This window comes from Phoxinus phoxinus, assembly GCF_949152265.1.
Source record: "Phoxinus phoxinus genome assembly, chromosome: 7".
Classification (NCBI taxonomy): Eukaryota; Metazoa; Chordata; class Actinopteri; order Cypriniformes; family Leuciscidae; genus Phoxinus; species Phoxinus phoxinus.
In genome coordinates, this window is record NC_136882.1 from 16,329,570 (window position 1) to 16,351,497 (window position 21,928).

The 21,928-nt window shown below is 39.3% G+C and overlaps 1 protein-coding gene and 1 long non-coding RNA gene across 3 annotated transcripts in view; both read left to right on the forward strand.

Moving 5' to 3' along the window:
- The first annotated feature begins 1,400 nt into the window (after nucleotides 1-1,400).
- Nucleotides 1,401-11,722, forward strand: LOC307001763. Of its 2 annotated transcripts, none has more exons than XR_013798317.1 (3): nucleotides 1,401-1,609; nucleotides 9,275-9,321; nucleotides 10,718-11,722. It is a non-coding gene; the product is annotated as an uncharacterized lncRNA (long non-coding RNA). The 2 variants fall into 2 exon arrangements; XR_013798318.1 differs by lacking the exon at nucleotides 1,401-1,609 and adding an exon at nucleotides 8,352-8,457 and having other exon boundaries at nucleotides 10,718-10,808.
- A 928-nt stretch (nucleotides 11,723-12,650) lies between these two features.
- Nucleotides 12,651-21,928, forward strand: part of abcb6b (ATP binding cassette subfamily B member 6 (LAN blood group) b) — a 31,900-nt gene continuing 22,622 nt past the window's right edge. The window contains exons 1-13 of the mRNA XM_079618673.1: nucleotides 12,651-13,103; nucleotides 14,746-14,944; nucleotides 17,871-17,963; nucleotides 18,058-18,250; nucleotides 18,389-18,510; nucleotides 18,620-18,729; nucleotides 18,824-18,889; nucleotides 18,967-19,092; nucleotides 19,172-19,248; nucleotides 20,342-20,405; nucleotides 21,057-21,142; nucleotides 21,246-21,303; nucleotides 21,409-21,513. Of these exons, the coding sequence (XP_079474799.1) occupies nucleotides 13,014-13,103; nucleotides 14,746-14,944; nucleotides 17,871-17,963; nucleotides 18,058-18,250; nucleotides 18,389-18,510; nucleotides 18,620-18,729; nucleotides 18,824-18,889; nucleotides 18,967-19,092; nucleotides 19,172-19,248; nucleotides 20,342-20,405; nucleotides 21,057-21,142; nucleotides 21,246-21,303; nucleotides 21,409-21,513 (1,389 nt within the window). The 5' untranslated portion in view covers nucleotides 12,651-13,013. The remainder of the gene's footprint in view (nucleotides 13,104-14,745; nucleotides 14,945-17,870; nucleotides 17,964-18,057; nucleotides 18,251-18,388; nucleotides 18,511-18,619; nucleotides 18,730-18,823; nucleotides 18,890-18,966; nucleotides 19,093-19,171; nucleotides 19,249-20,341; nucleotides 20,406-21,056; nucleotides 21,143-21,245; nucleotides 21,304-21,408; nucleotides 21,514-21,928) is intronic.

The following is a 21,928-nucleotide window of genomic DNA, read 5'->3' on the forward strand; positions in this document are numbered from 1 at the left end:
AAAGTAACGTGAAAAGAAGTCACGAAAAAGTTTTTTCACCTCATATTTACATTGGAAAACTGTGGGGCGCTGTAGAGCTGGGCAGGGCTGCCACGATTAGTGGTGCAGGTATGATCTCACTTTGTAGGCCAATCAGCAGTTAGCAGGATTTTTCCATCTTTTGGATTAGCGCATTAAAACAAGCTCTGTGAGCAACAAAAGTTTGTAATACTTACAAGTTTTATCCATCAAGATAATTTTCAGTGGGACACAACTTTTAATACTTTATAAGAGCACAATAATATATAATTGTAAAAGGCTGTAAAAGCGGACTGAGTTTACCTGTTCGGCGTGATGGCGTTTAATGTCCCAGACTGCCTCTGTCCCATTTAGCCACTTTTCAGCAACTATCTTTTTCAAGACACGTAGGCTAAAGTTTAAAACACGACTGGGGTAATACTGATGTATTTTATGTTGTAGCCTACAATAAAACATGAAAGTGTATTGAGCTTGGATTCACCACAGACCTTATTTCAGCCATCTAACCAAAATCCCATTAAAAAAAACCACTGACTTTGGGGCGATGGAACCGGAAGTGCTAAAATGCTAACTCGTTTCTGCATTTTGGCCTAAGTGATGTCATACCTGCACCACTATAGGCTATGCCTGCCAAAGCCATGTTAAATTTGAATATCCCACTCCCTGTGTGAATTAAAATAATCTAGAAAATCTGAAAAATATTTGTTGCAGAATGCTGAACACATTTATAATTTATTATTGATTAAATTTATATAGAGGTATGTTTTGGATGAACATTTTTTGATCCTCAACTGTGCTTAACAGTTTTGTGGAAATCATAATTAAAAAAAATTCAGGATTCTTTGATGAATAGAACGTTCAAAAGAAAAGCATTTATTTGCAACAAAATCTTTTGTAACAGTGTAAGTCTGTCATTTTTTTATCAATTTATGTGTCGTGGCTGAATAAAATTATTTCTTAAAAAATTGTTTATAACGGTAGCTGCAAATTTGTGTAAAATTTTAAAATTTTGTAGAGTGCTTCACGTTTACGTTTTATTATGTTTAAACCCATTCCACCGGTTTCCACCTAAATTAGGCCCAGAGATCAGCTGCACATAAAAGCCCTGTCCCTATGTGAGAAAATTCAGTAGCCTAGAGACAGTAATGAAGACTGACATGAAGCTCAAAGGGCCAATCTGTCTCAGGGTTGTCATGGCGAAGTTATGGCTATTGACATATTGAAATGTGCTCCTCAAATGTCACCTTGGACTTTAAAATCGCAGTCAACTGAAAGATATCCACGAATAAATCAACAAATCAACAAGATGGGGAAATGCGGATGAGTTGGCCCACTGTGTATTGCATTGTTGTTATTAACGGGCGGGATTCAATAGCATCGTCATCTTGGCGGGCGGAGTGACAGCACAGAAGAGCGGGAAGGGCGCGCGCACCGGCAGCAAACAGCAGCACGCCAGTTTTATCACCATCAGCCATGCGGGCACTGCCAATCAGCGTCGCGCGGGGGGATCGGCTGTCACTCACGCAGACTGACAGGGAGCTGCGCCGAGTTGAGGTGGTGGCAGCTGGAGGCTCGCGATGGTGTTTGAAAGGTACAGTGTCTGCTCCTCAGAGTCCAGCGCGGTGGTGGCCAAACGTAGGCTACCGGTGACACATGAATGAAGCGGTGCGGCTTCTAGAGTCTGTCCTGTGGGAGAGCGCTGGCAGTTCGTGTGGAAGCAAAGCATTGAACTTCTTTTCAGCACGTTGTGTTACCTGTACTGTAAATAATGTGACCGGTTAATCTGTGTGCGAAAAAATACTCTAAAGTGGCGTGCTCAATTACAAGGGCATGCATTTCTGCCTTATTTCAAACCGGTAAATAGTAGCCTAGGCACTCATTTACTGACAGGAGCGTCTGACCTCAAACACGTTATTTTCACTCCAGTGCATTTTTTTTGTCTGGAAGGAATGATATACTAAATGATTACCATATTCACGTGCCATCATGGTATTTATGCCTACATGGTTGCCCACTGTTCTTATACACTAACAGTTAACAGTTAGTGTATAAGAACAGTGGGCAACCATGTAGGCATAAATACCATGATGGCACGTGAATATGGTGACAGGCACAGGAATATTAGTGACTAACAGATATAGAAGAATCAAGAATGCCATCCCTGTTGGAAAATTAAACTTAACTAGTCCAAACATACCAGCTTAAAATTGTCAAGCTTGTTTTTGGAATATGGTGGATGATCAGTCAACCTGTCACTCACATGAGATCACAGCAATAGCAAACCACAACCATACAGTGATCCAATCAATTCACAATGGGCAAAATAAAGTCCCGTCCTACATTTTTTTTTCTTGTTCGAGAAGCCATTTCATTTGGATATATACGTCACAATAGGGAAGAAAAGGCCATCACAATTTTTATTTTTAATTTATTGGTTGAATTTAGGTTTTAAAAAAGATATTTTACGTTCTCAAAGTGACCTATTGACCACTCTAACTGCTGAATTGTAAAGGTGTACCATTAAAGTTAGCGAAATTCAGTGACATTTTTGTGAGCGAAACAAGGCCTGTTGTCCATTTTCAGTTGTGTAGTGATGTATGAAACACAGCTCACACAGTCCCTTTCAAACCAAATGCTGATCAACATGTAACCAACTTGAACCCACTGCAAAATCTTTGTAGGGAACTTTTTCTCCCGAAACTTGATTTGCATGGATCCCTGCGCGCATTTCATGAAATGACTGGATTTCGCACCTTTGTTTTCATTCTCTTCTCTTCATTATTGAACGCTTATGAAAACTATCTGCTCTTCCAGAAGAACAGATGCGTGATGAGAAAGGAGCCGGTATAATAGGCCTATACGAGTTTCTCTGAGAGAAGTGCTCGGCCCACAGCTGATTGATAATCTGAGCTGCTAGGCAGAATAACTCATTAATTGAACTGAAAGTCCCTTACAAATAAACAAACACATCACAGTTCTCCTCCACCATCTCCAGGCGGTTGTTCCTTGCTTTTTTTTATAGAAAAGTTTCTTGCCTTAACTTAGGCGGAGGTCTGAAGAGAGTCAAATGGCTCACTTGGGATCAAGTACACACTCATGATGAATGAGCATAGAGCTAATTTGAATGCTTTCTTTCCATTAATTACCTCCAAGCATTCCTCTGTCTCCAGCTCCTCAGAGAAGCATTTGATTCACAAACAGTCATTATGGCTGTAATCAGCTATTTTCCCTCTAAAAACACTCATTGTTTTAAGATGCTATGGTTAATATCAGCAGACAGAGTTTTTCCTTTGTCATTAAAGCAATCCTGAAGCAAGTATAATTTCATGAATGAATATGTTCCAAGAGAGTGCTTGACATTTTCCCCAGCTTACCGTGAGCTCTTGGTGATTTCTGCTGAACTTCAAAGTCATACAGTCTTGCAAACAGTGTCATCCACAGACTTAGACTGCCCCCCAGTGACTCACACATGCACTTCTAGTCTAATGAATGAACATCTGCTCTTGGCAGTGTCAGGAACAACTTTGCAAACACCCTCCTGATTACATTTGTTAAACTTTACTGTTTAACAGTTATTAAATTACTTAATGCTTTTATTCAGCAAGGATGCATTAAATTGATCAATTTTATTTTGTAAAATCAATGTTTTTTGAATCAATTAACTTTGGAATTTTCTATTCATCAAAGAATCCTGAAAATATGTATCACATTTTCCACAAAAATATCAAGCAACATTGATGATAATAAGAAATGTTTCTTGAGCACCAAATCAGGTTTCTGATGCATCATGACACTGAAGACTGGAGTAATGGCTGCCATCAGAGGAATTAATTACACTTGTAAAGTGTAGATGATGGTAATAAAGACCCCTTCAGCATGGCCAACATTCAACCCTTTCCAGAGAAAATTCTCTTGGTCCATGGAATGACCTTCTTAACAACTCTTGTAAAGGTGGTTTACTTTTTATCACCTAATGTGATCTGAGATTGGACATCTGTGCTGCCATTTTCTGTTTTATACAATGACAATTGCACTGCAGATCTACGATTGCAATCACAGCCGAATGGCCATTTGACAGATAGATGCATTTCCTTTCTCCATTCGGAGGCAGTTTAAATTGAATGTGTTAATAAGAAGAGATCTTATCTGCTTGTATTGCGCACGGACGTGTAGGACGGTCCGCGGACTCCTGACAGGAAGGCCCATTGTGTTTGGCCACACCACAAGATGTGATGAGATCGTATCCAGTTCTGTGTTCAGCGCTGGTGAACTCTGAATGGGTGTCAGGAGTGTGTTCTGTGTTATCTGTGACAGACTACTGTTTCTACAGGATGAGGATGTGAGGGAAGGTGTATGTGTAAGAACAGAACCGGAGAACAAACATCTGAGCTGACTGTTTTCTTCATGCGAGGGGATATGGATTTGATCTTGACAGACTTCGTGTTCATGTCTTTTTCGGTTAGACCACAGAGGCAGATAAAAGACAGGGAACCAGGGCAGTGAGGGATGCTTTCACTTTTTCTGGCTGGGTTTATTGATCATTGGACATCATGCAGAGCTCAACATCTTAGGCTGTTTAGAGAGCGGCCTTTCTGAGAGGGGGCAAAGTCGGGCTTTCTGCTTCTACAAACCACAAATGCTCCTGCTGGACTCCCCCAATGCCAAGCTCTGTCTGGATCAAGGCTGTACTCACATTCTTCCACCCTGCTGTTATAAGACCATAAACCTTTCTATTAAATGTCCATCTTCTCAAAGGAGCATAGGTGCGTTCACACCATGTTGGAATTACCATAATTACGTTCTCGTCCTTGTAGAAGTCAAAACAACTTGTAAACACTAAACAGTTTGAGACGTCTTGTACTACCTGACTGCTGCAACGGCATGCGGAAACACTTAGTAGTTATCTCGTAATATTTCTGCTTTATATTTCCTAATATTTATAATTAATAATGTGAGATTAATCTGAAAAATTAAGACATACAATGCAGTGTATAATGTATAGCACAGAGTAGAATAACTTACATCCGACTAAATAAGATGCATTCTAAGTTTAAGTAAATTTTATTTGTACTGTAAATTTGTTTATAAATAAGGCATTTGCATGACTTAGTTTATTTTAATTTTGTCTATTGATTACTTAATTACACTATTTTTGTTGCCATAGTACACAAAATTCTGAATCTGAGGATGTGAACAGCTTCGAGTAGAATGTTTGGTTTTCATCTAGTAATTACGGTAATTCTAACATGGTATGAACGTTTATCTGTATGGTTCACGTTTCGGTTGCAAAATAAAGAGGATCTAATCGGAGCAGTCTAGTTTTTTTAACAGACCTCTGAATATTAGAAACCGAACAACCACATAAACTACAACTGAGAACAGACAACTGAACAAAGGAAAACGAGGAAACTAAATAAACAACAGGTGAACTTACTTAGTGATTAACTGGCACACACGAGGAAACTAGATCAACATGTACATGCAGGGAACACAGGAAAGTGGGAACAGGGAAAACGGAACATACACGTTACAGTACGCCCCCCTCCGGGAAGGCCAGGAGCCTCGCGCCATAACAGTCCAACTGAGGAGGAGGGAGGGCGGGGGGGGTCTCTGGAGGAGGACGAGGGGCAGGCAAAGGGCAGGAAATAAGAGGAGATGGTTGCGGGAGAAACCAGGGTGGCGATGACTGTGGGAGGAGCCAGAAGCAGGAGTAGCCAGGCGGGGATCCAGAGTGCAGCCAAAACGATGGCCCACGGTGGAGTTGAAGGAGGGAGGAACCATGGTAGAGGCTTGTCTGATGAAACCAGGGGGACGATGGATGGAGATGGAGTCATTGGAGGTGGAGCCCTAGGTGAAGACGGAGCCGCAGTGATGAGCATCGGAGCTGGTGCCAGAGGATGGAGGTGGAGCCGGTGGGACTGAGGGCCGAGGTGTAGCCGAAGGGAAGGCGGAGCCAAACGGAGCTGAAGGGGTGGAGATATGGAGGACGGTTTGAAAGTCCGTGGCGCAGGCAGAGCGAGGCGGAGGGAGAAGGGAGCCCGGTGGAGTTGTAAGGATGCTGGTCTCTGGTGGAGTCTATTGAGGGAGGAGCCAAGGCGGAGCTGGAGACCGGAAAACCCGAAGCAAATGCACACAATAGAGTGGTGTCTGAGGAGGAGCAGAGGGGCTGAGGGGAAACAGCGGATGGGGGGCCGAGGAACTGGATGATTTAGGAAGAGGCGGGAGAGGAAGGCTGGGTGGGAGCTCTGGAGTCACAGAAGACTTTGAAATATTGAAAATCACTGTGTTAACATTAATCATATGACCATATATTAAATCAATGACTTCTCTGTTCAGGCACACCTGTATGTGCTGTGGTTGGGTGCAGGCCAACAGGTGGCTGTTAGACAGCTGAACATGTTCCCAGAATAAACACAGTCCATGAAAGACTCTGTCGTACCAATGACTGTGGATGAGGTAAGAATTTGAGATAATATATACAGTACAGATGTGAAGGAAAGAAAGAAAAAAATGATTTCGGAATAGATGGAGTGATTGAGATCAAATAAACCTGGTCCCCTTTTGTGTCCTGCACAGAATCGAAAATATCAATCATTTCTCTGGGTGGCACAAGTCATTCTCCCCGCCGGACTCCCTAGGATTAAATTGATTTTTACCTCCTTTTTTTCTCCCTCCCTTCTCCTTAAAATTGCAATTTGCTGGTTCAGATGGATTACAAAGAGGAAAATCACCACTGGAGAGAGACAGGATCCACGCTTTCCCACTAGGCACCGCAATAAGAACTGGAGCGCACAACAAAGAGTGAAGTGAAATGAGCTGCGTGATGGACAGCACATGCTCGCTCAATGGGACAAAAGGCTTCATAATGACCAGTTGACAGGCAGACGGCCATTACCACACACACAAAGCCACGATAAGATAAAACAGATCTGTAACTGTCTTGTCATAGAAACCAGCCCATTGTGGGCTGGAAATGATAAGATTTCTTCTCCCGCTACTCTCCACTCATCCTCACCCTCAACACCCTCAGTTTTTCTTTTTCCCCTCTGTTTTTCACCCCTCTTTTGTGTGGCTTGGGAAAGGCAGCTGCTTTTCTTTTCTCCTTCCTCACATGTGGGAAAAGAAAGAGCGAGGATTGAAATAGCGCACAACAGAACTGGGCCGTAAACTGCTTTTGTAAAAAGAGACAAAACCGAAAGTATGTCTATTCTTTCGTTATTCGTTAAGATTACAGTATAATTGAAGAATTACTGAGCATCTCCCACCTTTCCACAGTTTTTCTTGTTTCATCCTCGTTTGTGCTCACTTACTGGCACCATAACATTAAAACAGTGTCATTTCTCCACATTAATGTTGTTGTCAGAATGCTGTTGGCATCTTTGAGTACTGAGTTCAGTATTCCAACGAGATTCTATACAGAGAATAAAAAGCCCATCTGGACACACATGATCGTCCAAGAACGACAGGCGGTCTATGTCCGCCGTCTTGGAAAGGTTCAGCCACATATGCCTTCAGACTGCCACTGTCAAACCCTTGGACTAACCAACATTCGATTAGTCACCCACAGGCTCATTAACCGGCTTCCACTCTTCATCCACATCGGCCTGAAATGTGTCTGCTACTTTATGGTAGCAGAGGAATTGAATTCAACCTTAAAGATCTCTCCATTACAAGATAAGACGCTAGACACTCTCCACAAAGCCTCTACTTGCTGCATCCTCCTTTCAGGTCTGAATCAAGATAGGTGGCATGCTAAAGTTTTTACTGCAGTGCCTTTTTCCGATTTAGTATGACACATTGCTTTTCTTTGTTACCATGCAAAACAGTTAACTTTAACACTGTATGCTAAATTTTATGCATAATTTTCACTTAACTTTTATGGCTATAATCAAATGCATGATCCATGATAATGTATGGCAAGGAGGTCAATAATGGCAAGGAGATACTCATCAATACCATTATCATTCACCAATGAAAATATTTCCTGAGCTGAACTTTTTCATTTTGTCTTTTAAGCCAATTCCCACCACGGAGAGTCACTCGGCAACAGACACTTAGTCAGGCACTTTTGTTGAATCAGTGTGAATCAGAATCAGACCCCTGTCGGAGTCTGTTGGCATCTGCCGAAGCTTATTTTCACCGATTGAACATGCTGAATTGCGAATTTGAATGTCTGAGAAGTGACGTGCTGTAATCTGCTGATTGTCGGCATTGGTCTGCGTCTTTCGGTGCCGTGTGAATTGGCCTTAAAACTCATCTTGGACACGTTATAAAGCTCTTATGCTGAGAGTATTCTGTGTTTTCTTTTGTCTGCTGGTTCACACCTCTCACAGCTAAGACCAGAAACCACCTCTATCTGTTCTAAAATCCTGGAGTGGGCCTACGAAGCCTAGTCTCGTAACATGAACAGCAGACCAGGTGGAAGGCACAGAACATGAGGTACAGCTCACATGTTCACCACCACCAATTCCAGCTGATTCCTCATATAAACCAACTGTGTACTGCTTTTCGGCTGTTTTTAATTGGACTATTAATTACTTTCTGGTTACGGATAGTATTACGCCCAGCTGTTTGCATACCCAATCATTCTATTATAACTAAACAAATTCAACAAATAATATGTCCAACTAAAAAAAAGTGTAAAGTACCCAGGGTGGCAGAAGATCTAGCTGCATTAATGATTAGTATCCACAAGGGGGTGCTACAAACTATTAAATAACTACATCACCGAAGTCTCATAGAAACAGAATAAGGGCAGAATTGAGGTTGATGTTAGTCAGTAAAACAATGTTCTTTTCTCTTTATGCCCAACCACAGTCAGCATATTAGCCATATTATCAGTAAGATGCCCAGATCAGTTTGGTCTGTTCCAGTCTCACTGGCCTGGCTTTAGGCCTCTAGTCTAAAGGCAGGGCACAGAGTGATGATCATTATGCAGCTGTAGTGTCATTGTGTTACATTCAGTGATTACGGCTGATGTTTTTAGGGTGTTTTCTAAAACCAAATACGGTGTAAAAGAAACCACTGAAGATATTATGATTGAAATAATTTACAGGGAATGTCATGATCTCAAATTGTGGCTCTCAAAAAGAAATTTTGACCGAAATGGTTGATTTTAATATTATGGGTAATAACTGTCATATAGGACAGTGTTATGAATTTATAATTTATGCTTTTGTCGGTTTAAAAAAAAATCAGTGTTGAGTCTAAAGCTCCAGTCTAGTGTTTTCTAAAGTGTCTTTCTCTGTCCTTCTAGATACTCTTCTGTCATTCGGTAGCAGCCGTTGACATCAGTAATGACAGGTAAGTGATGCTCTACACTGTTAGATGTTTTCATCGCTGATGATTTATACAAAGATGGACACGTTTCCTCTTCTAAATTCTTAGACAACTTATTCATTTTTTGGTTGTCAAGTAAAAAAATGTTATGCTGGTTGATATCATGTTCAAAACTGTTGAATCCAGTGTTTGTGATTCAAAGTCAGACCACTCTTTAAACTGACCTTCAAGAAATCATGCTGACAGAGCAAACAGCATAATATATTGCCTTTTGTCTTGCTGTATATATTACAATTATAATCAGACACAAAACATAATTAGAAAGAAACAACTTGAATAATATATATATATATATATATATAGGCTATATGTTTTTTTATTTATTTATTTATGTGATTGTGTCTTAGTTTAGATTGAGTTTAGAGGTGATTTATTTCATATTTATCACAAATATCAAGCATTAAAAAAAATTAAATATAACTTAATTAGCAGTCCCTCTAATTTGATTTGCCGAATGCTGTTACAAAAATGCTGAAGAAAGAATGCAGCCTTTGCTAATATTAAACTGTTTTACCTTGTTCTGTTCGATTGGTATGCTTCCATCGATGACTTCCACCAAAGACTATAGAATAAAGGGACTTTGCTTCCACACATAATCAGTTTGAATTTTCTTCCATTCAGGTAACTCTGATGTTGTTGTTGTTGTAAAGACTATGGTCTTCTGCCAGAAACATCAGGTCAATCTGCTCTTGTCCAGAATCATGTGGTTTGTCTTCGTCTGATATCTCAGCTGAGACCTGTCCTCTATGGGTGACCCTAGTTGTGAAGTACCAGTGGTGTAGCTCTCAGCATCACTGATGCACACAAGCCCTCACAGCACGTCAAGCTGCAAACCGTGTGAGGGACCCTAACCTTTCCTATCCTACAGTAACTGCTTAAAAGCAACCGCATATCAACCAACCACTCAAAATATCCTGACAACCACATGTCAATGCTTGAAAAACTACTCCAAAGAGTCCGGCAACCGCAAAGCAACACGTTAACAACCGCCCAAAAAACCTTGGCAATCGCGTGTCAACCCAAAACATCCCAACAAACGTGTAGCAAAGTGCTAAAAAAAACACTTAAAACAACCTATAAACCGCATATCAACTCATTGACAATAACCAGAAACTTCCTAACAACCACACAACACTGTGCAAAAAAACCTACTCTACAAAAAAAACATACTCATAAAACTATAAACTTAGCCTACTCTAGAAAATAAAACTTACTCATAAAACTATAAACTTACTCTAGAAAATAAAACTTACTCCTAAACCTATACATTTACTCTATATGCTAAATACAGTATTTGGGTCCTGCTGTGTGACACTCATGTGACACTGCGATGACTCAGTGTCTGGGCTTCTTTCTTCAGGGTTCCTCAGGCAGGGGCTCTTCACTGATGTCCACGTGGATTCGAGGAGCGAAGCTTCTGCTGGTTGTGGAGAAGCTCTCAGTGATCAGGACGCGTCCATCAGGATGCTCCGTCTCCACCAGTGAAGGGCAGTTGAGTGTCTCCCACATTCGCTGCTTGATCTTCAGTCCTTAAAACTGTAGGGACGCCGCTGACCACTGCGTGTCTTCATCATGGGCTCCGCCACAGAGCGGTAGATGTGCTGGTAGGCCTGTACGCTGTAGCCGTGGATGGAGACAGACTCTTCCTGCTGACACACGTCCACTGAAGAGACTGAGACTGCTGGACGGATGTCGGGAAGGACAGTGTTCTTCAAGTAGCGCTCCTCCAAACCTGTGGGTCTTTGAGCTCTGGCAGAGATACAGCTGTAAGTGTGATCTAACCTGATTAGCTGTGAAAGCTCACAGGGGTCCGGACTGGAAGAGACGTCCTCCACCAAGAATCCCTTCAGGTGTGGGAAGAGCCCTGATTCTTCTTGAACGACGCTGCTCCGTGATGTTGACTGGAAAAACACTTTCCAAACTGGACAAATTAATGAAACTTATCAAATTGTAGAGTTGTGAAGAGCTTGTAGCACGTGGGAACAGGTTTCAAGGCTTCAGAAACAGTTGTGTTGATTTCAAATATCTACTCAAGCTGTCATAGAATGTTGAGGATCATAAAAAAAAAAAACTTGAAATCAGCAGTAAGTCAATAGCAGCATGCGCTACATGTAGGCCTATATGCTTCTACAATTATTGTCTTTATTCACAGTTAGGCCTATATTCTTCATCTTTGTGTGTATGTACTGTAGTGGTGTTTGTTAAGGCCAGCATACCTACTCCTCTACTGTATATCAGTAGTTCATGAATTAATCTGTGTGTGTTGAATTAATCTTTTAGTGAATGAATCAATCTGACTCATATCGGTTGTTCACTAAAGTCTCTTATTTTTGAAGTGCACAACACTAGTGCCTTTTCCTGCCTCCACAGACTGACTAAAACACATAGTGTGGCTTATGAAGAAGTATTTCATTGTTTGTGAGTCTACTGAATGAATAGGCCTAGGCCTATACCGTAGGCTATACGGGATACCTTTTAGTCTAAACGAGATGATCTTGTTTGTGAATGAAGATACATCATATGTACATATTTCTGTTAACTTTTTTTTTAATATATATATATATATAAAATAGTTTTAGCTGACAAATTAAAGAAAAACTGAGGTTAGATAAAAAAAATGTTTTTACTAATCAATACATTCTAATACTAAATAAATAAAAACTGATTTTTGACCTCTTTAAGCCTTACATTCTGTGTATAGATTAGGCTAAACCCCCACGTATTTTGACGAGTCGGATGGATCATATAAAATGAGGGGAAAAAAGAAATAATTTAAAAGATAATTCATCGATCAGAAGGCTACTTTTTACTTTTAATTTAATACAGTACTTTTTACTTTTACCTGGCCTACATTAAAAGGTAACTTTTGTAAATGTACTAAATATAATACTTATTTTAATCAAAGTGAAGTCTATATCTAATCTTTGCTATAATATAAAACAAGACAAGCGACCCTGCTCTCTCTCTCTCTCTCTCTCTCTCTCTCTCTCTCTCTCTCTCTCTCTCTCTCTCTCTCTCTCTCTCTCTCTCTCATATGATACTTGTTACGTTTCTCGGCGCTGTTAAGAATTGGACCAATCACAGTCCTTTCTAATTAATTGATAATTAATTTTTACATACAATGTTATTGTAATTGCTGAGATGCATTTAAATCAACATTTCAGTTACCAATCAGTGGAATTATAATTCATTTAAAAATTATACATTGTAGAGAGAACACACAACTTTATTAAACCAAAAAAGCCGAGTGATATGATTGAGAATCTGCCTTTCTGAGCCGCATAGCGCCCTCTAGAGGAACATTATTTTAGAAACCGCTAGCAAAGCAACATTTGCTGCTCGAAACGAAAACTATTCTTTTACAACCCCTAAGAGAGGAACTATAGTCTTTTCGGTGGTTAAAAGAGTCAGCATTTTCATTTAACACATGAGTCACATGACCACAAGTCTATCGGTCATGTGAAAGGTGCCCATATGATACGCAGAGCGTTTCCCGTTCAGCTGAATACAGACGGTCAGTATAGAAAACAGTACACGCGCACACATGCACTTTAAAGCCTAATGTTAGCGCAAATCCGTAGACTGCAATACACTCGATGGAATAATGCATTCAGACTGTATTTGTGAGAGCTTGACTGTTTATACGAAGTCAAACAATGGCAAACAAGTACTCTAAACGACGAACGAAACAAAATGCACTGGGAAATGAAACAGAGCAAGAAGCATCATTCGCCCTGACTGTAGAGGTAAGAATGACATTTCATCGTCTGCCACTTTTTTTAAACTCTTGTGCATCAATTTAAAAAAAGTTACTCTGAGGTCCTTAGAGGACAAACATGTCCATGTCAAAAAACACAATATTTTGAAGCTTTGGAGCACAGACTGAAGTTTGGTCTAATTTTAAAGAAGACCCTTTGGTTGAGTTTCAAGTAAAAAACAAAAGTGAAAAAAGTGAAACAAAAAAAAAAAGTTATATAGAGGTTTAAGATCATGAAAATGATTTATTAACTTTTTTTATGCATATATATATATATATAGGTCTATATATATATATATATAATATATACAGGTCTATATATATATATAAAACATGTACTCAAAAACTGCTAGTAAATCCAAGCCATAAATCTAAACAAGTTGTGTTCCAAATTTGAGGTTTATATCTCGAAAAATGTTGCTTTCAGTGAGATTTTGTTTGTGTGCAGTTCCAATTTCCCCCATTGGATGCCAGCAAAGCTCCACTGGTACACACAGTTAGTGATTTTGTGATTTGCAGTACAGTAGAGTTTTTCTCTCTTAAATATTACAGGTGCACACAGACACAATTTTTGTCATTTTTTGTGTCTTTTTTTTTTTATACAAACAACGTTCTGACATCCAAACCAACACACCAGCACAATTAATTATAGCTGCATAATTTATCCAATTGGCTCTATTATACGCAGATGCAGAAAACTGGAAAAATGAGTATTTGCTTTACAGGCAACCCTGAGAAAATGGCACCATCTGGTAAAAAAAAAACAATAATTTGTGAAGCCTTGCCAACAGAATGAAATCCTATTCACAAAGACTGTACCATTGTATAGTCAAATGGCCATGGGATTAAAAATTGCAGTTTGGGTTTCATAGTGTAATGATGCTGTGTACTGTAAAAGCCGGCTATTCGGCCCAACTTCCGGTTTCCAAATAGCCGGTAAAGGACGCGCGTGTTTCCAGCGTCTCAAAGGAATTTTGGTTAAATAAGACATGTTCTCATATGCAATTATCTCGTTTTAATCTGACTCCATGAATTAAAAAAGGTTCAATGTGCAATAAGGTTATGTTTACACTTAAAATAGTTACAACATGATGTAATGTTAATTTAAACCATTTGTACCCAGCATAAATGTAAAATGTTACCTGAGAGAGAGAGAGAGAGAGAAATAGAGAGACAAAGGCAGAGCCTCACAGCATCCAAAGCAAAGAGACCAGAAGAACATTTGCAATCAAGTTTTGTCATCTCCTCCGACCATGTGACTAACACCTAGGTGTGAGATATTCAAACTGACCAATCAGACCATCACCATTTCCCTCATTGTCCAAAAGCTTTGGCCTAATAGGCCCACATCAGTCTTAGCATTGCTGTACTGGAAATGTCTGAGAGAAAAGTAAGTGTCTTTGTTGCATTGAAATAATCTTGGATTATTTCCAACCTTACAGTACTTAGTGAAGATTTATTAAAGAAAATGGGGTTGAAATAGTAAAATTCCAATAAAAATACACACTTGTGCTCAAATGTATGCAGTTGGCATTAACACAGGCAAGATGATCAAAAAGACAAAAATGTCCACAAGGGTTCATTTTATTGAATTCAATTATTTTGTTTTGAATTATTTTACTCTTCAACAGAAGCCTCAAAGACAAGGCCCTGTGGAGGTGATCTCTAGCTCAGCATGGCGGGACTTCAGGAAGAAAGTGTGTCTGCTGGTACCATTCATGTGGCCCAGAGGAAGTGTGCGGCTGCAGGCTCTGGTGATTCTGTGTGTCGGCCTGCTTGGTCTCGAGCGCGTCATCAATGTGTTTGTACCCATTTACAGCAGGAATATCGGTGAGGCTAGACTCTTCAGCTATGCATTTAGAATTCAATCAAATGTCTGTGTTAATTTAATACATACAGGTCTAATATATAAGTGGTGTGTACAGACAGTCATTCCACAGCAGGGACAAAAATGCCCCAGCTAAAAGCAGACCTTGAATTAAACAGTTTTCTTTCTTTTTTTTACAAAACAACAATTGCATATCTCTGCTGTTTATAACTCATTGCTGTATGTGTTACATGGTCAATGTTCAAGTACAAAATTTTTCCTACGGTTTCCCCAAATGAAATTGAACAACTAAAACGTATTGGTGTTTAGCTACATCTAATTGTTTTAATAGTATTTTAAAGTTTTTTAGATTCAGAATATATTTCAGTATATTAATAGACTGATGTTGTGCTCACTGTGTGAAGAGTTTTGAAAATGTACCCAAGTATTGAGAAATGCGTCCTAGCAAATTTAAACAAAAAACAACAACTGAAATCTAGAAATCAATCCTAGTGATTGTGATAAAACTGTAAAGCTAAAGACCCTTTGACTTTTTGTTGCATTACCACACGTGACCAGTAGAGGACAGCATCTTTTAACATTTGCCCTGTTACCTGGGAAAGTGGGAGCTGCTCAACATGGGGCGTTCCCCCGACCCCCAGATGATCAGTAGTTTTTTGTGCATTAATGAATAAATGATTTAACTTGTTTGCAGAAATAATTAGAAAGGCATGCACCTGTGCTGAGGCCATTTTTGGTTTATAAAAAGGGTATAACCGATACATTATTAAAATGTTACATATTTAAAGCAGCTAAAAACAGAGATATTTGTTGATGAAGAACTACATGTAAAGGCAGCTTTGAAACAAGTCAAGAATGTATATGCGGGAGCATGCTTGTGAAGTCAGGTTGCCCCTCCTTTGCCAGTTTTCTCAGCCCCTTGTTGTTGTGGGCCAGCTGGATGGGTGAGCAGCCCCCAAAACCTCCCCGAGAAGTCAAAGCCTTTGGTTCACATAAGCCAAGAAGTATCGAACTTCCACAAAAGAAACGTGGGACAAAACCCAACTATGCTAAACTCTTCTGTGGCTCAAGACTTTGTTTCCACCCATCATTCTGTCTCTTTTTCTTCATTCTTTCGCCCCCATTTTTGAAATTCCCTGTCTTGATTCATTTATTCATTCTCTCTTATCATCCTCGCTCTTTAAGTGTACGCTGTTCATTTGATCTCTTCCTGAAGTCGGTGGTGTGTATGTGCTTTATTATCAGGGACGGGTAACAGCTTTGCATTTGGAGGCACATGAAAGCCACGCTGGGAGAAAAGTGAGCTTTTGTGTGGCAGAGAGGGGTAATAGGGGAGGTCACCAACCCTGCCAGTCACGATTAGGGGGCATTAGGGGCTTTTAGCCGAGTTAACACGCTGGTACAAGGGCCTTTTTGTCCGCAGCTCTTTCTGCCCCTATGCCAAGGATAAAAATCAGCTCTCTCACCATCCAGTTCTACTCCCCCAGCTCAAGAGAGAGGAAGAGAGTTTTTGCTTTTGCCCTGGGCATTTTCTTGTATTGTTTTGATTTTTTTTTTTTTTTCTTCAACCCTCCACCTTTTCTTTCCTCATTTGGTTCCGAGCGCACGATCAAAACGGCCATGAATGTAAATGAATCGCATTGAGGATCTTTCTCAGCTCCCAGGACAGACCAATGTGTTGGCTTTTTAGATGCATTATGCTGTGGCTCCTGGCTCAGACGGCATCCTTTCGGGTGTTTTGTTGTGGATTCACGTAAAAGTCAGTGAGTTAGCGGTTTTTCGGGCAGTTGTTAAATTTTGGTGTGTTGAACTGAAGTCATGTAGTTATGCATGACTCAGGATGTTAAAGTTTTATTGTCCGTGTGTGATTAAAGGGAAGATGTTCTGCACACACTCATTATTAATAGGAAAACACAGCAGTGAAATGTGTTCTCAGTATGTGCTTTCTATAGAGAGCCTTGGGGATACTCGTGCAGTTAAAGGGATAGTTCAGCAAAAATCTTTCTGTTCAAAAGTTTGGGGTCAGTAAGGGTTTTTTTTAATAAAGAAATTAATACTTTTATTCAGCAAGGATGTATTAAATCGATCAAAAGTGACAGTGGAGACATTTCTAAAAAAAATATGTTTTTCTTTTTTAAATGCTGTTTCTATTCATCAAAGATTCCTGGAAAAAAATGTATCAAGGTTTCTTCAAACATAAGCAGCACAATGGTTTTCAACATTGATAATAATAAGCAAAGTTTCTCTAGCTGCAAATCAACATATTAGAATGATTTCTGAAGGATCATGTGACACTGAAGACTGGATTAATGATGCTAAAATTCAGCTATGCATCACTGTAATAAATGACATTTTAAAATATTAAAGTAGAAAACTACTTAGAGTTAATATTTCTTTTACAATCAAATAAATGCAGCTTTGGTGAGCGTAAAATAATTATTTCATATATACAGGTAACACTCGAAACATTTCAGTACCGGTAATTCAACTTAAAAGGTGAAACTAATATATTATATAGACTCATTACATGAAAAGTGAGATATTTCAAGCCTTTATTTGTTACAATTTTGATGATTATGGCTTACAGCTATGAAAACCTGTTCACAATATTCTAATTTTGAATTTGGGATTTTCATAAGCTGTAAGCCATAATCATCAAAAAATTATAACAAATACAGGTTTGAAATATCTCACTTTGCATGTGATGAGTCTATATACTATATTAGTTTCACTGTTTAGGTTGAATTACTGAAATAAATTAACTTTTGCACGATATTCAAATTTTTCACTTTTGAATGGCAGTGTATGAAAGATGTGTGTTTTTTTTAAGCTAACCCTGACTCAAAACAAGAAATTTTACCAGTTGAGTCAGCACAAGTGTTAATGCACTCACATCTCCTCTGTGTTTCTACATGTTTAATATTCCAGTGAACCAGCTGTCAGCATTGGAGAGCTGGAGACCCCTGGCCATCACGGTCTGTGTTTACGTCCTCCTTAAGTTCTTGCAGGGCGGAGGGGTAGGTGAGGAGGGTTGATATTGTAAGGAAGAGGCGTATGACGCTGGTTTTAAACAATGCGACTCTGTACAAAGCATTAACTGTCTCTTTCCGCTCAGGAACGTCAGGGTTTGTCAGTAACTTGCGCAGCTTCCTGTGGACACATGTCCAGCAGTACACCAGCCGTGTGGTGCAGGTCCGTCTTTTCGGTCACCTGCATGGCCTCTCTCTGCGCTGGCACCTGGGCCGCCGCACCGGAGATGTCCTGCGCAGCATTGACCGCGGGACCTCCTCCGTCAACAACTTGTTAAGGTCTGATGATTTCCTTTGATTTTCTCCCTATTGCTCTTTTAAAGAACTTGGTTAGTTAGACATGCCATGCATTAAAATGCTTAAACTCTATTTGTATGTTTTTTATCTTTAAATGTTCATTATTGATTTGTGTTACAGCTATATTGTGTTTAGCATTATACCCACTATTGCTGACATCGTCATTGCCATCATCTATTTTGTGACGTACTTCAGTGCCTGGTTCGGCCTCATTGTCTTCATTTGCATGTTCCTCTACCTCAGTAAGTGCAGTACTTATATTTGTGCTGTCAGCACCACACTTCATATTATAAGAGCTGACATTCAACAGGCACATTTTGATGTCTAGTTCAATCTGACATTTGTTTTCAGCTCTCACCATCATCATCACTGAATGGAGAACCAAGTACAGGCGGGAAATGAACACACAGGACAACAATGCCAAGTCAAAAGCAGTGGACTCACTTCTCAACTTTGAAACTGTAAGTGACCAAATGCCACAAAGTTTCCCTAGGTTGGCCATGGAGTGTTAAGTGTTAAGCTTGCGAATTTGACAAAATGTGTCATACCATTTAGGTGAAGTACTATAATTCAGAAGGTTTTGAAGTGAGGCGCTTTGAGGATGCTATCCTGAAATATCAGGTAATCCGATCACTTAAACGTTGACTTCATAAGCAGTTGACTGCAGAGACACTGAGTTGGATTCTCTTTCTGCTCAGGCATGTGAATGGACGACCAATGCTTCCCTGGCCCTCCTGAACCAAACCCAGAACCTGATTATTGGATTGGGGCTGTTGGCCGGATCGCTGCTTTGTGCATACTATGTTACAGTGGACAAGTTTCAAGTACAGTAATCACTACTCATAAAACGTATTGATCTTGAGCATAACTTTTGTTGTTCATGCGCTGTTGTTGCTCTCATAGGTTGGTGACTATGTTCTCTTTGGAACATATATTATCCAGCTCTACACTCCTCTCAACTGGTTTGGTACATATTATAGGTAAGATTAGAAAAGGTTACAAGGTAGTCTTTTTTTTTTTTTCACTGAAGTTTTAAGGAGAAAATACTCTGTAATGGTTTTGACTTATGAATTTGCACATGGTTTGTCTCAAAGCATATTATAAACACCACATACATAGACATATAAAAAACGATAACAATTCGATTTTCACCACATGAAGAAAATGACAGGTGGTGGTGATGTTTGGTTGTGTGGCAGTTCTTGCCAAATAATCTAGTGTGTGAGAACATAATCTGCTGAATGCTGCCAAATTTTTTTTTATAATTATAAAATTAAATAAACGATTTGAGTCATTTTTGTAGATTTGTTACAGAATTTTGAATTCAGCAAAAAGTTACGCCCCACATACTCATGACCAATCATTGTTATTAGTCATTAGTGTCACTTCAGATTGCTCTCCCTAGTTATATGTATTATATACTGTATGTAGCTAGTGTTATGTTGTAATGCTTAATATTTGAAACAACCCAACAGATTTTACATAAGTTGAAGGTTATAACTTTAAGAGATTATTTACGATGATTTTTAAGAACATTCTTTTCATGAATTCAAATTCTTTGTAAGTTTTGTCTTTAAACCAACAATCTTAAGAAATGTTTTGTTAATACAAAATATTCTTAACTTTATTATTATGCAATAAAATAAAATGAAAATTAAAACGAATTTTATCCTTATGAATGTTTTGTGAATCCGACCCTTTGAATCTTAGGATGTGTTCACACTTGGCAGGTTTGGTTTGATTAAAATTAACTCTGGTGCGGTTCATTTGAATAAGTGTGAATGCTGCTATGCGAAACCCCAGTGTTCACCAAACAAGCAGATCCAGACCGCTGGTCTCATACGTTCCAAAACGTTTCGTAAAATAGTTTTATTTTTTTTTTAATCATTAGGTTCGAACCAGGACTAAATGTTTCATTTTCTTTTTTTTATCTGGACCCAGAGAACCGCACTACAAGTGAACATGCCCTAAGATTTAATTAATTTATTTTCTTGCTTATATATTTACAATTCAGGCAGTTACCAAACTTTTCAGTTCCTTGACTTATTTCATTGCGCTGTTGTGTTTACACAGAATGATCCAAAGTGCATTTATTGACATGGAGAGCATGTTTGATCTACTAACAGAGGAAAAAGAGGTGAGTAGTCCCTAAAGATGGACATTTTGTAGTCAAGTAAAGGGTAAATCACTTCCAAATAGTACTTTTACTAGTCAAATACAGTAAGCAACATTTGAAGTGGATCGAAAAAGTTCATAAAAGTTGTCCTAAGACAAGAACGGGTATTGTTAAAAATTCATGTATAACTTTGATGAAAGGTTTTGATCCACTAATGTTGACTACTGTAGTTTGTAGAGCACAAATACCCTCTGTACGTCCCAGCGTTGGTCTTGTGGGCCAGTGAGTGTTGATTTATTGTCATGACCTCCTGCACTGACTCAAGTTACCCCCGTCCTTTGGGAACCCTTTCCCCAAAGTCACGCAACCAACAGCCAGCCGTTCCTCGACACTCCCAAGTGTCTTTAGATTCCATTCATATGCAAATAATCTGACTAAAACCCTTATTTGATCTTCACGTTTCTTTTTATTTATCCCCAAAAGCTGCCGCAGCGAATTTGCAAACTGATTCTTGAACTTGACCAGAAAGAGGCCTCAATGTTTTTGCCAATAAATCAGTTTTAATGAATTCTTCAGGTTTGCTTAATTCACTGCCAACCCAGTGCCCTCCTCGTCTCCCGTGATACATGCCTAGATTGCTCTTTCTAACCACCAGATTCCTCTCTTCTGTAGGTAAAAGATGATGTGAATGCAGGAGACCTGTCGTTCACAGAAGGAAGGGTTGATTTCCAGAACGTGTGTTTTAGTTACACTGCTGGGTGAGTCATGCTAATATCGATAGGCAGATGTTTTGGTTGAGGTTTTTTTTTTTCTTGTAGTATCCATATGTTTTTACATCTGAATTGTTTTATTTCCTGACAGAACAGAGATTCTCAGTGAAGTCTCGTTCACAGTGATGCCTGGTCAGACAGTTGCACTGGTAAAATGTTATCAGAATTCTACATTTGTGAATATAGTGCACTAAAACTTTTACAGAATAAGAAAGCGTGTAAATGTTAACCTCCAGTAATATCTTATTTATCAGGTTGGTCCGTCCGGATCGGGAAAAAGCACCATCATCCGCCTGCTTTTCCGTTTTTATGACGTGCAAGGAGGCTGCATCCTCATTGATGGTCAGGACATCTCAAAGGTCAGGAAACAGAACAACAGACATTTTTATGGTCAGGTGAAAAGGCTTCTATCCACCTTATTTTTCACATAAGAGCGAGTGCGGCCATTTGTAAATTGAATGTGTCTGGCTTCCGGTATCATCCACTTCCAGTAAAATGTAGCTGTGTAAAACAGCTTGTTATGCTGCTTGATATTGCAAACTGGTATTTCTTACTGTATTATTTTAATGTATAGTCGTAATTATAAACGCACTGTTTTGTAGCACAAATCGTTTTACAGTTTACTGCATTATTCTTCTAGTTATTTACCTATAGTGGCTAATGAATTGGAAGTCCCGCACATTCACAGAAAATAGCTTTCTTCTGCATTGCACAATAAGGTGGATAGAACGATATGTTATGGTATGTAATTACCATAACCGGATATGTAAGGTT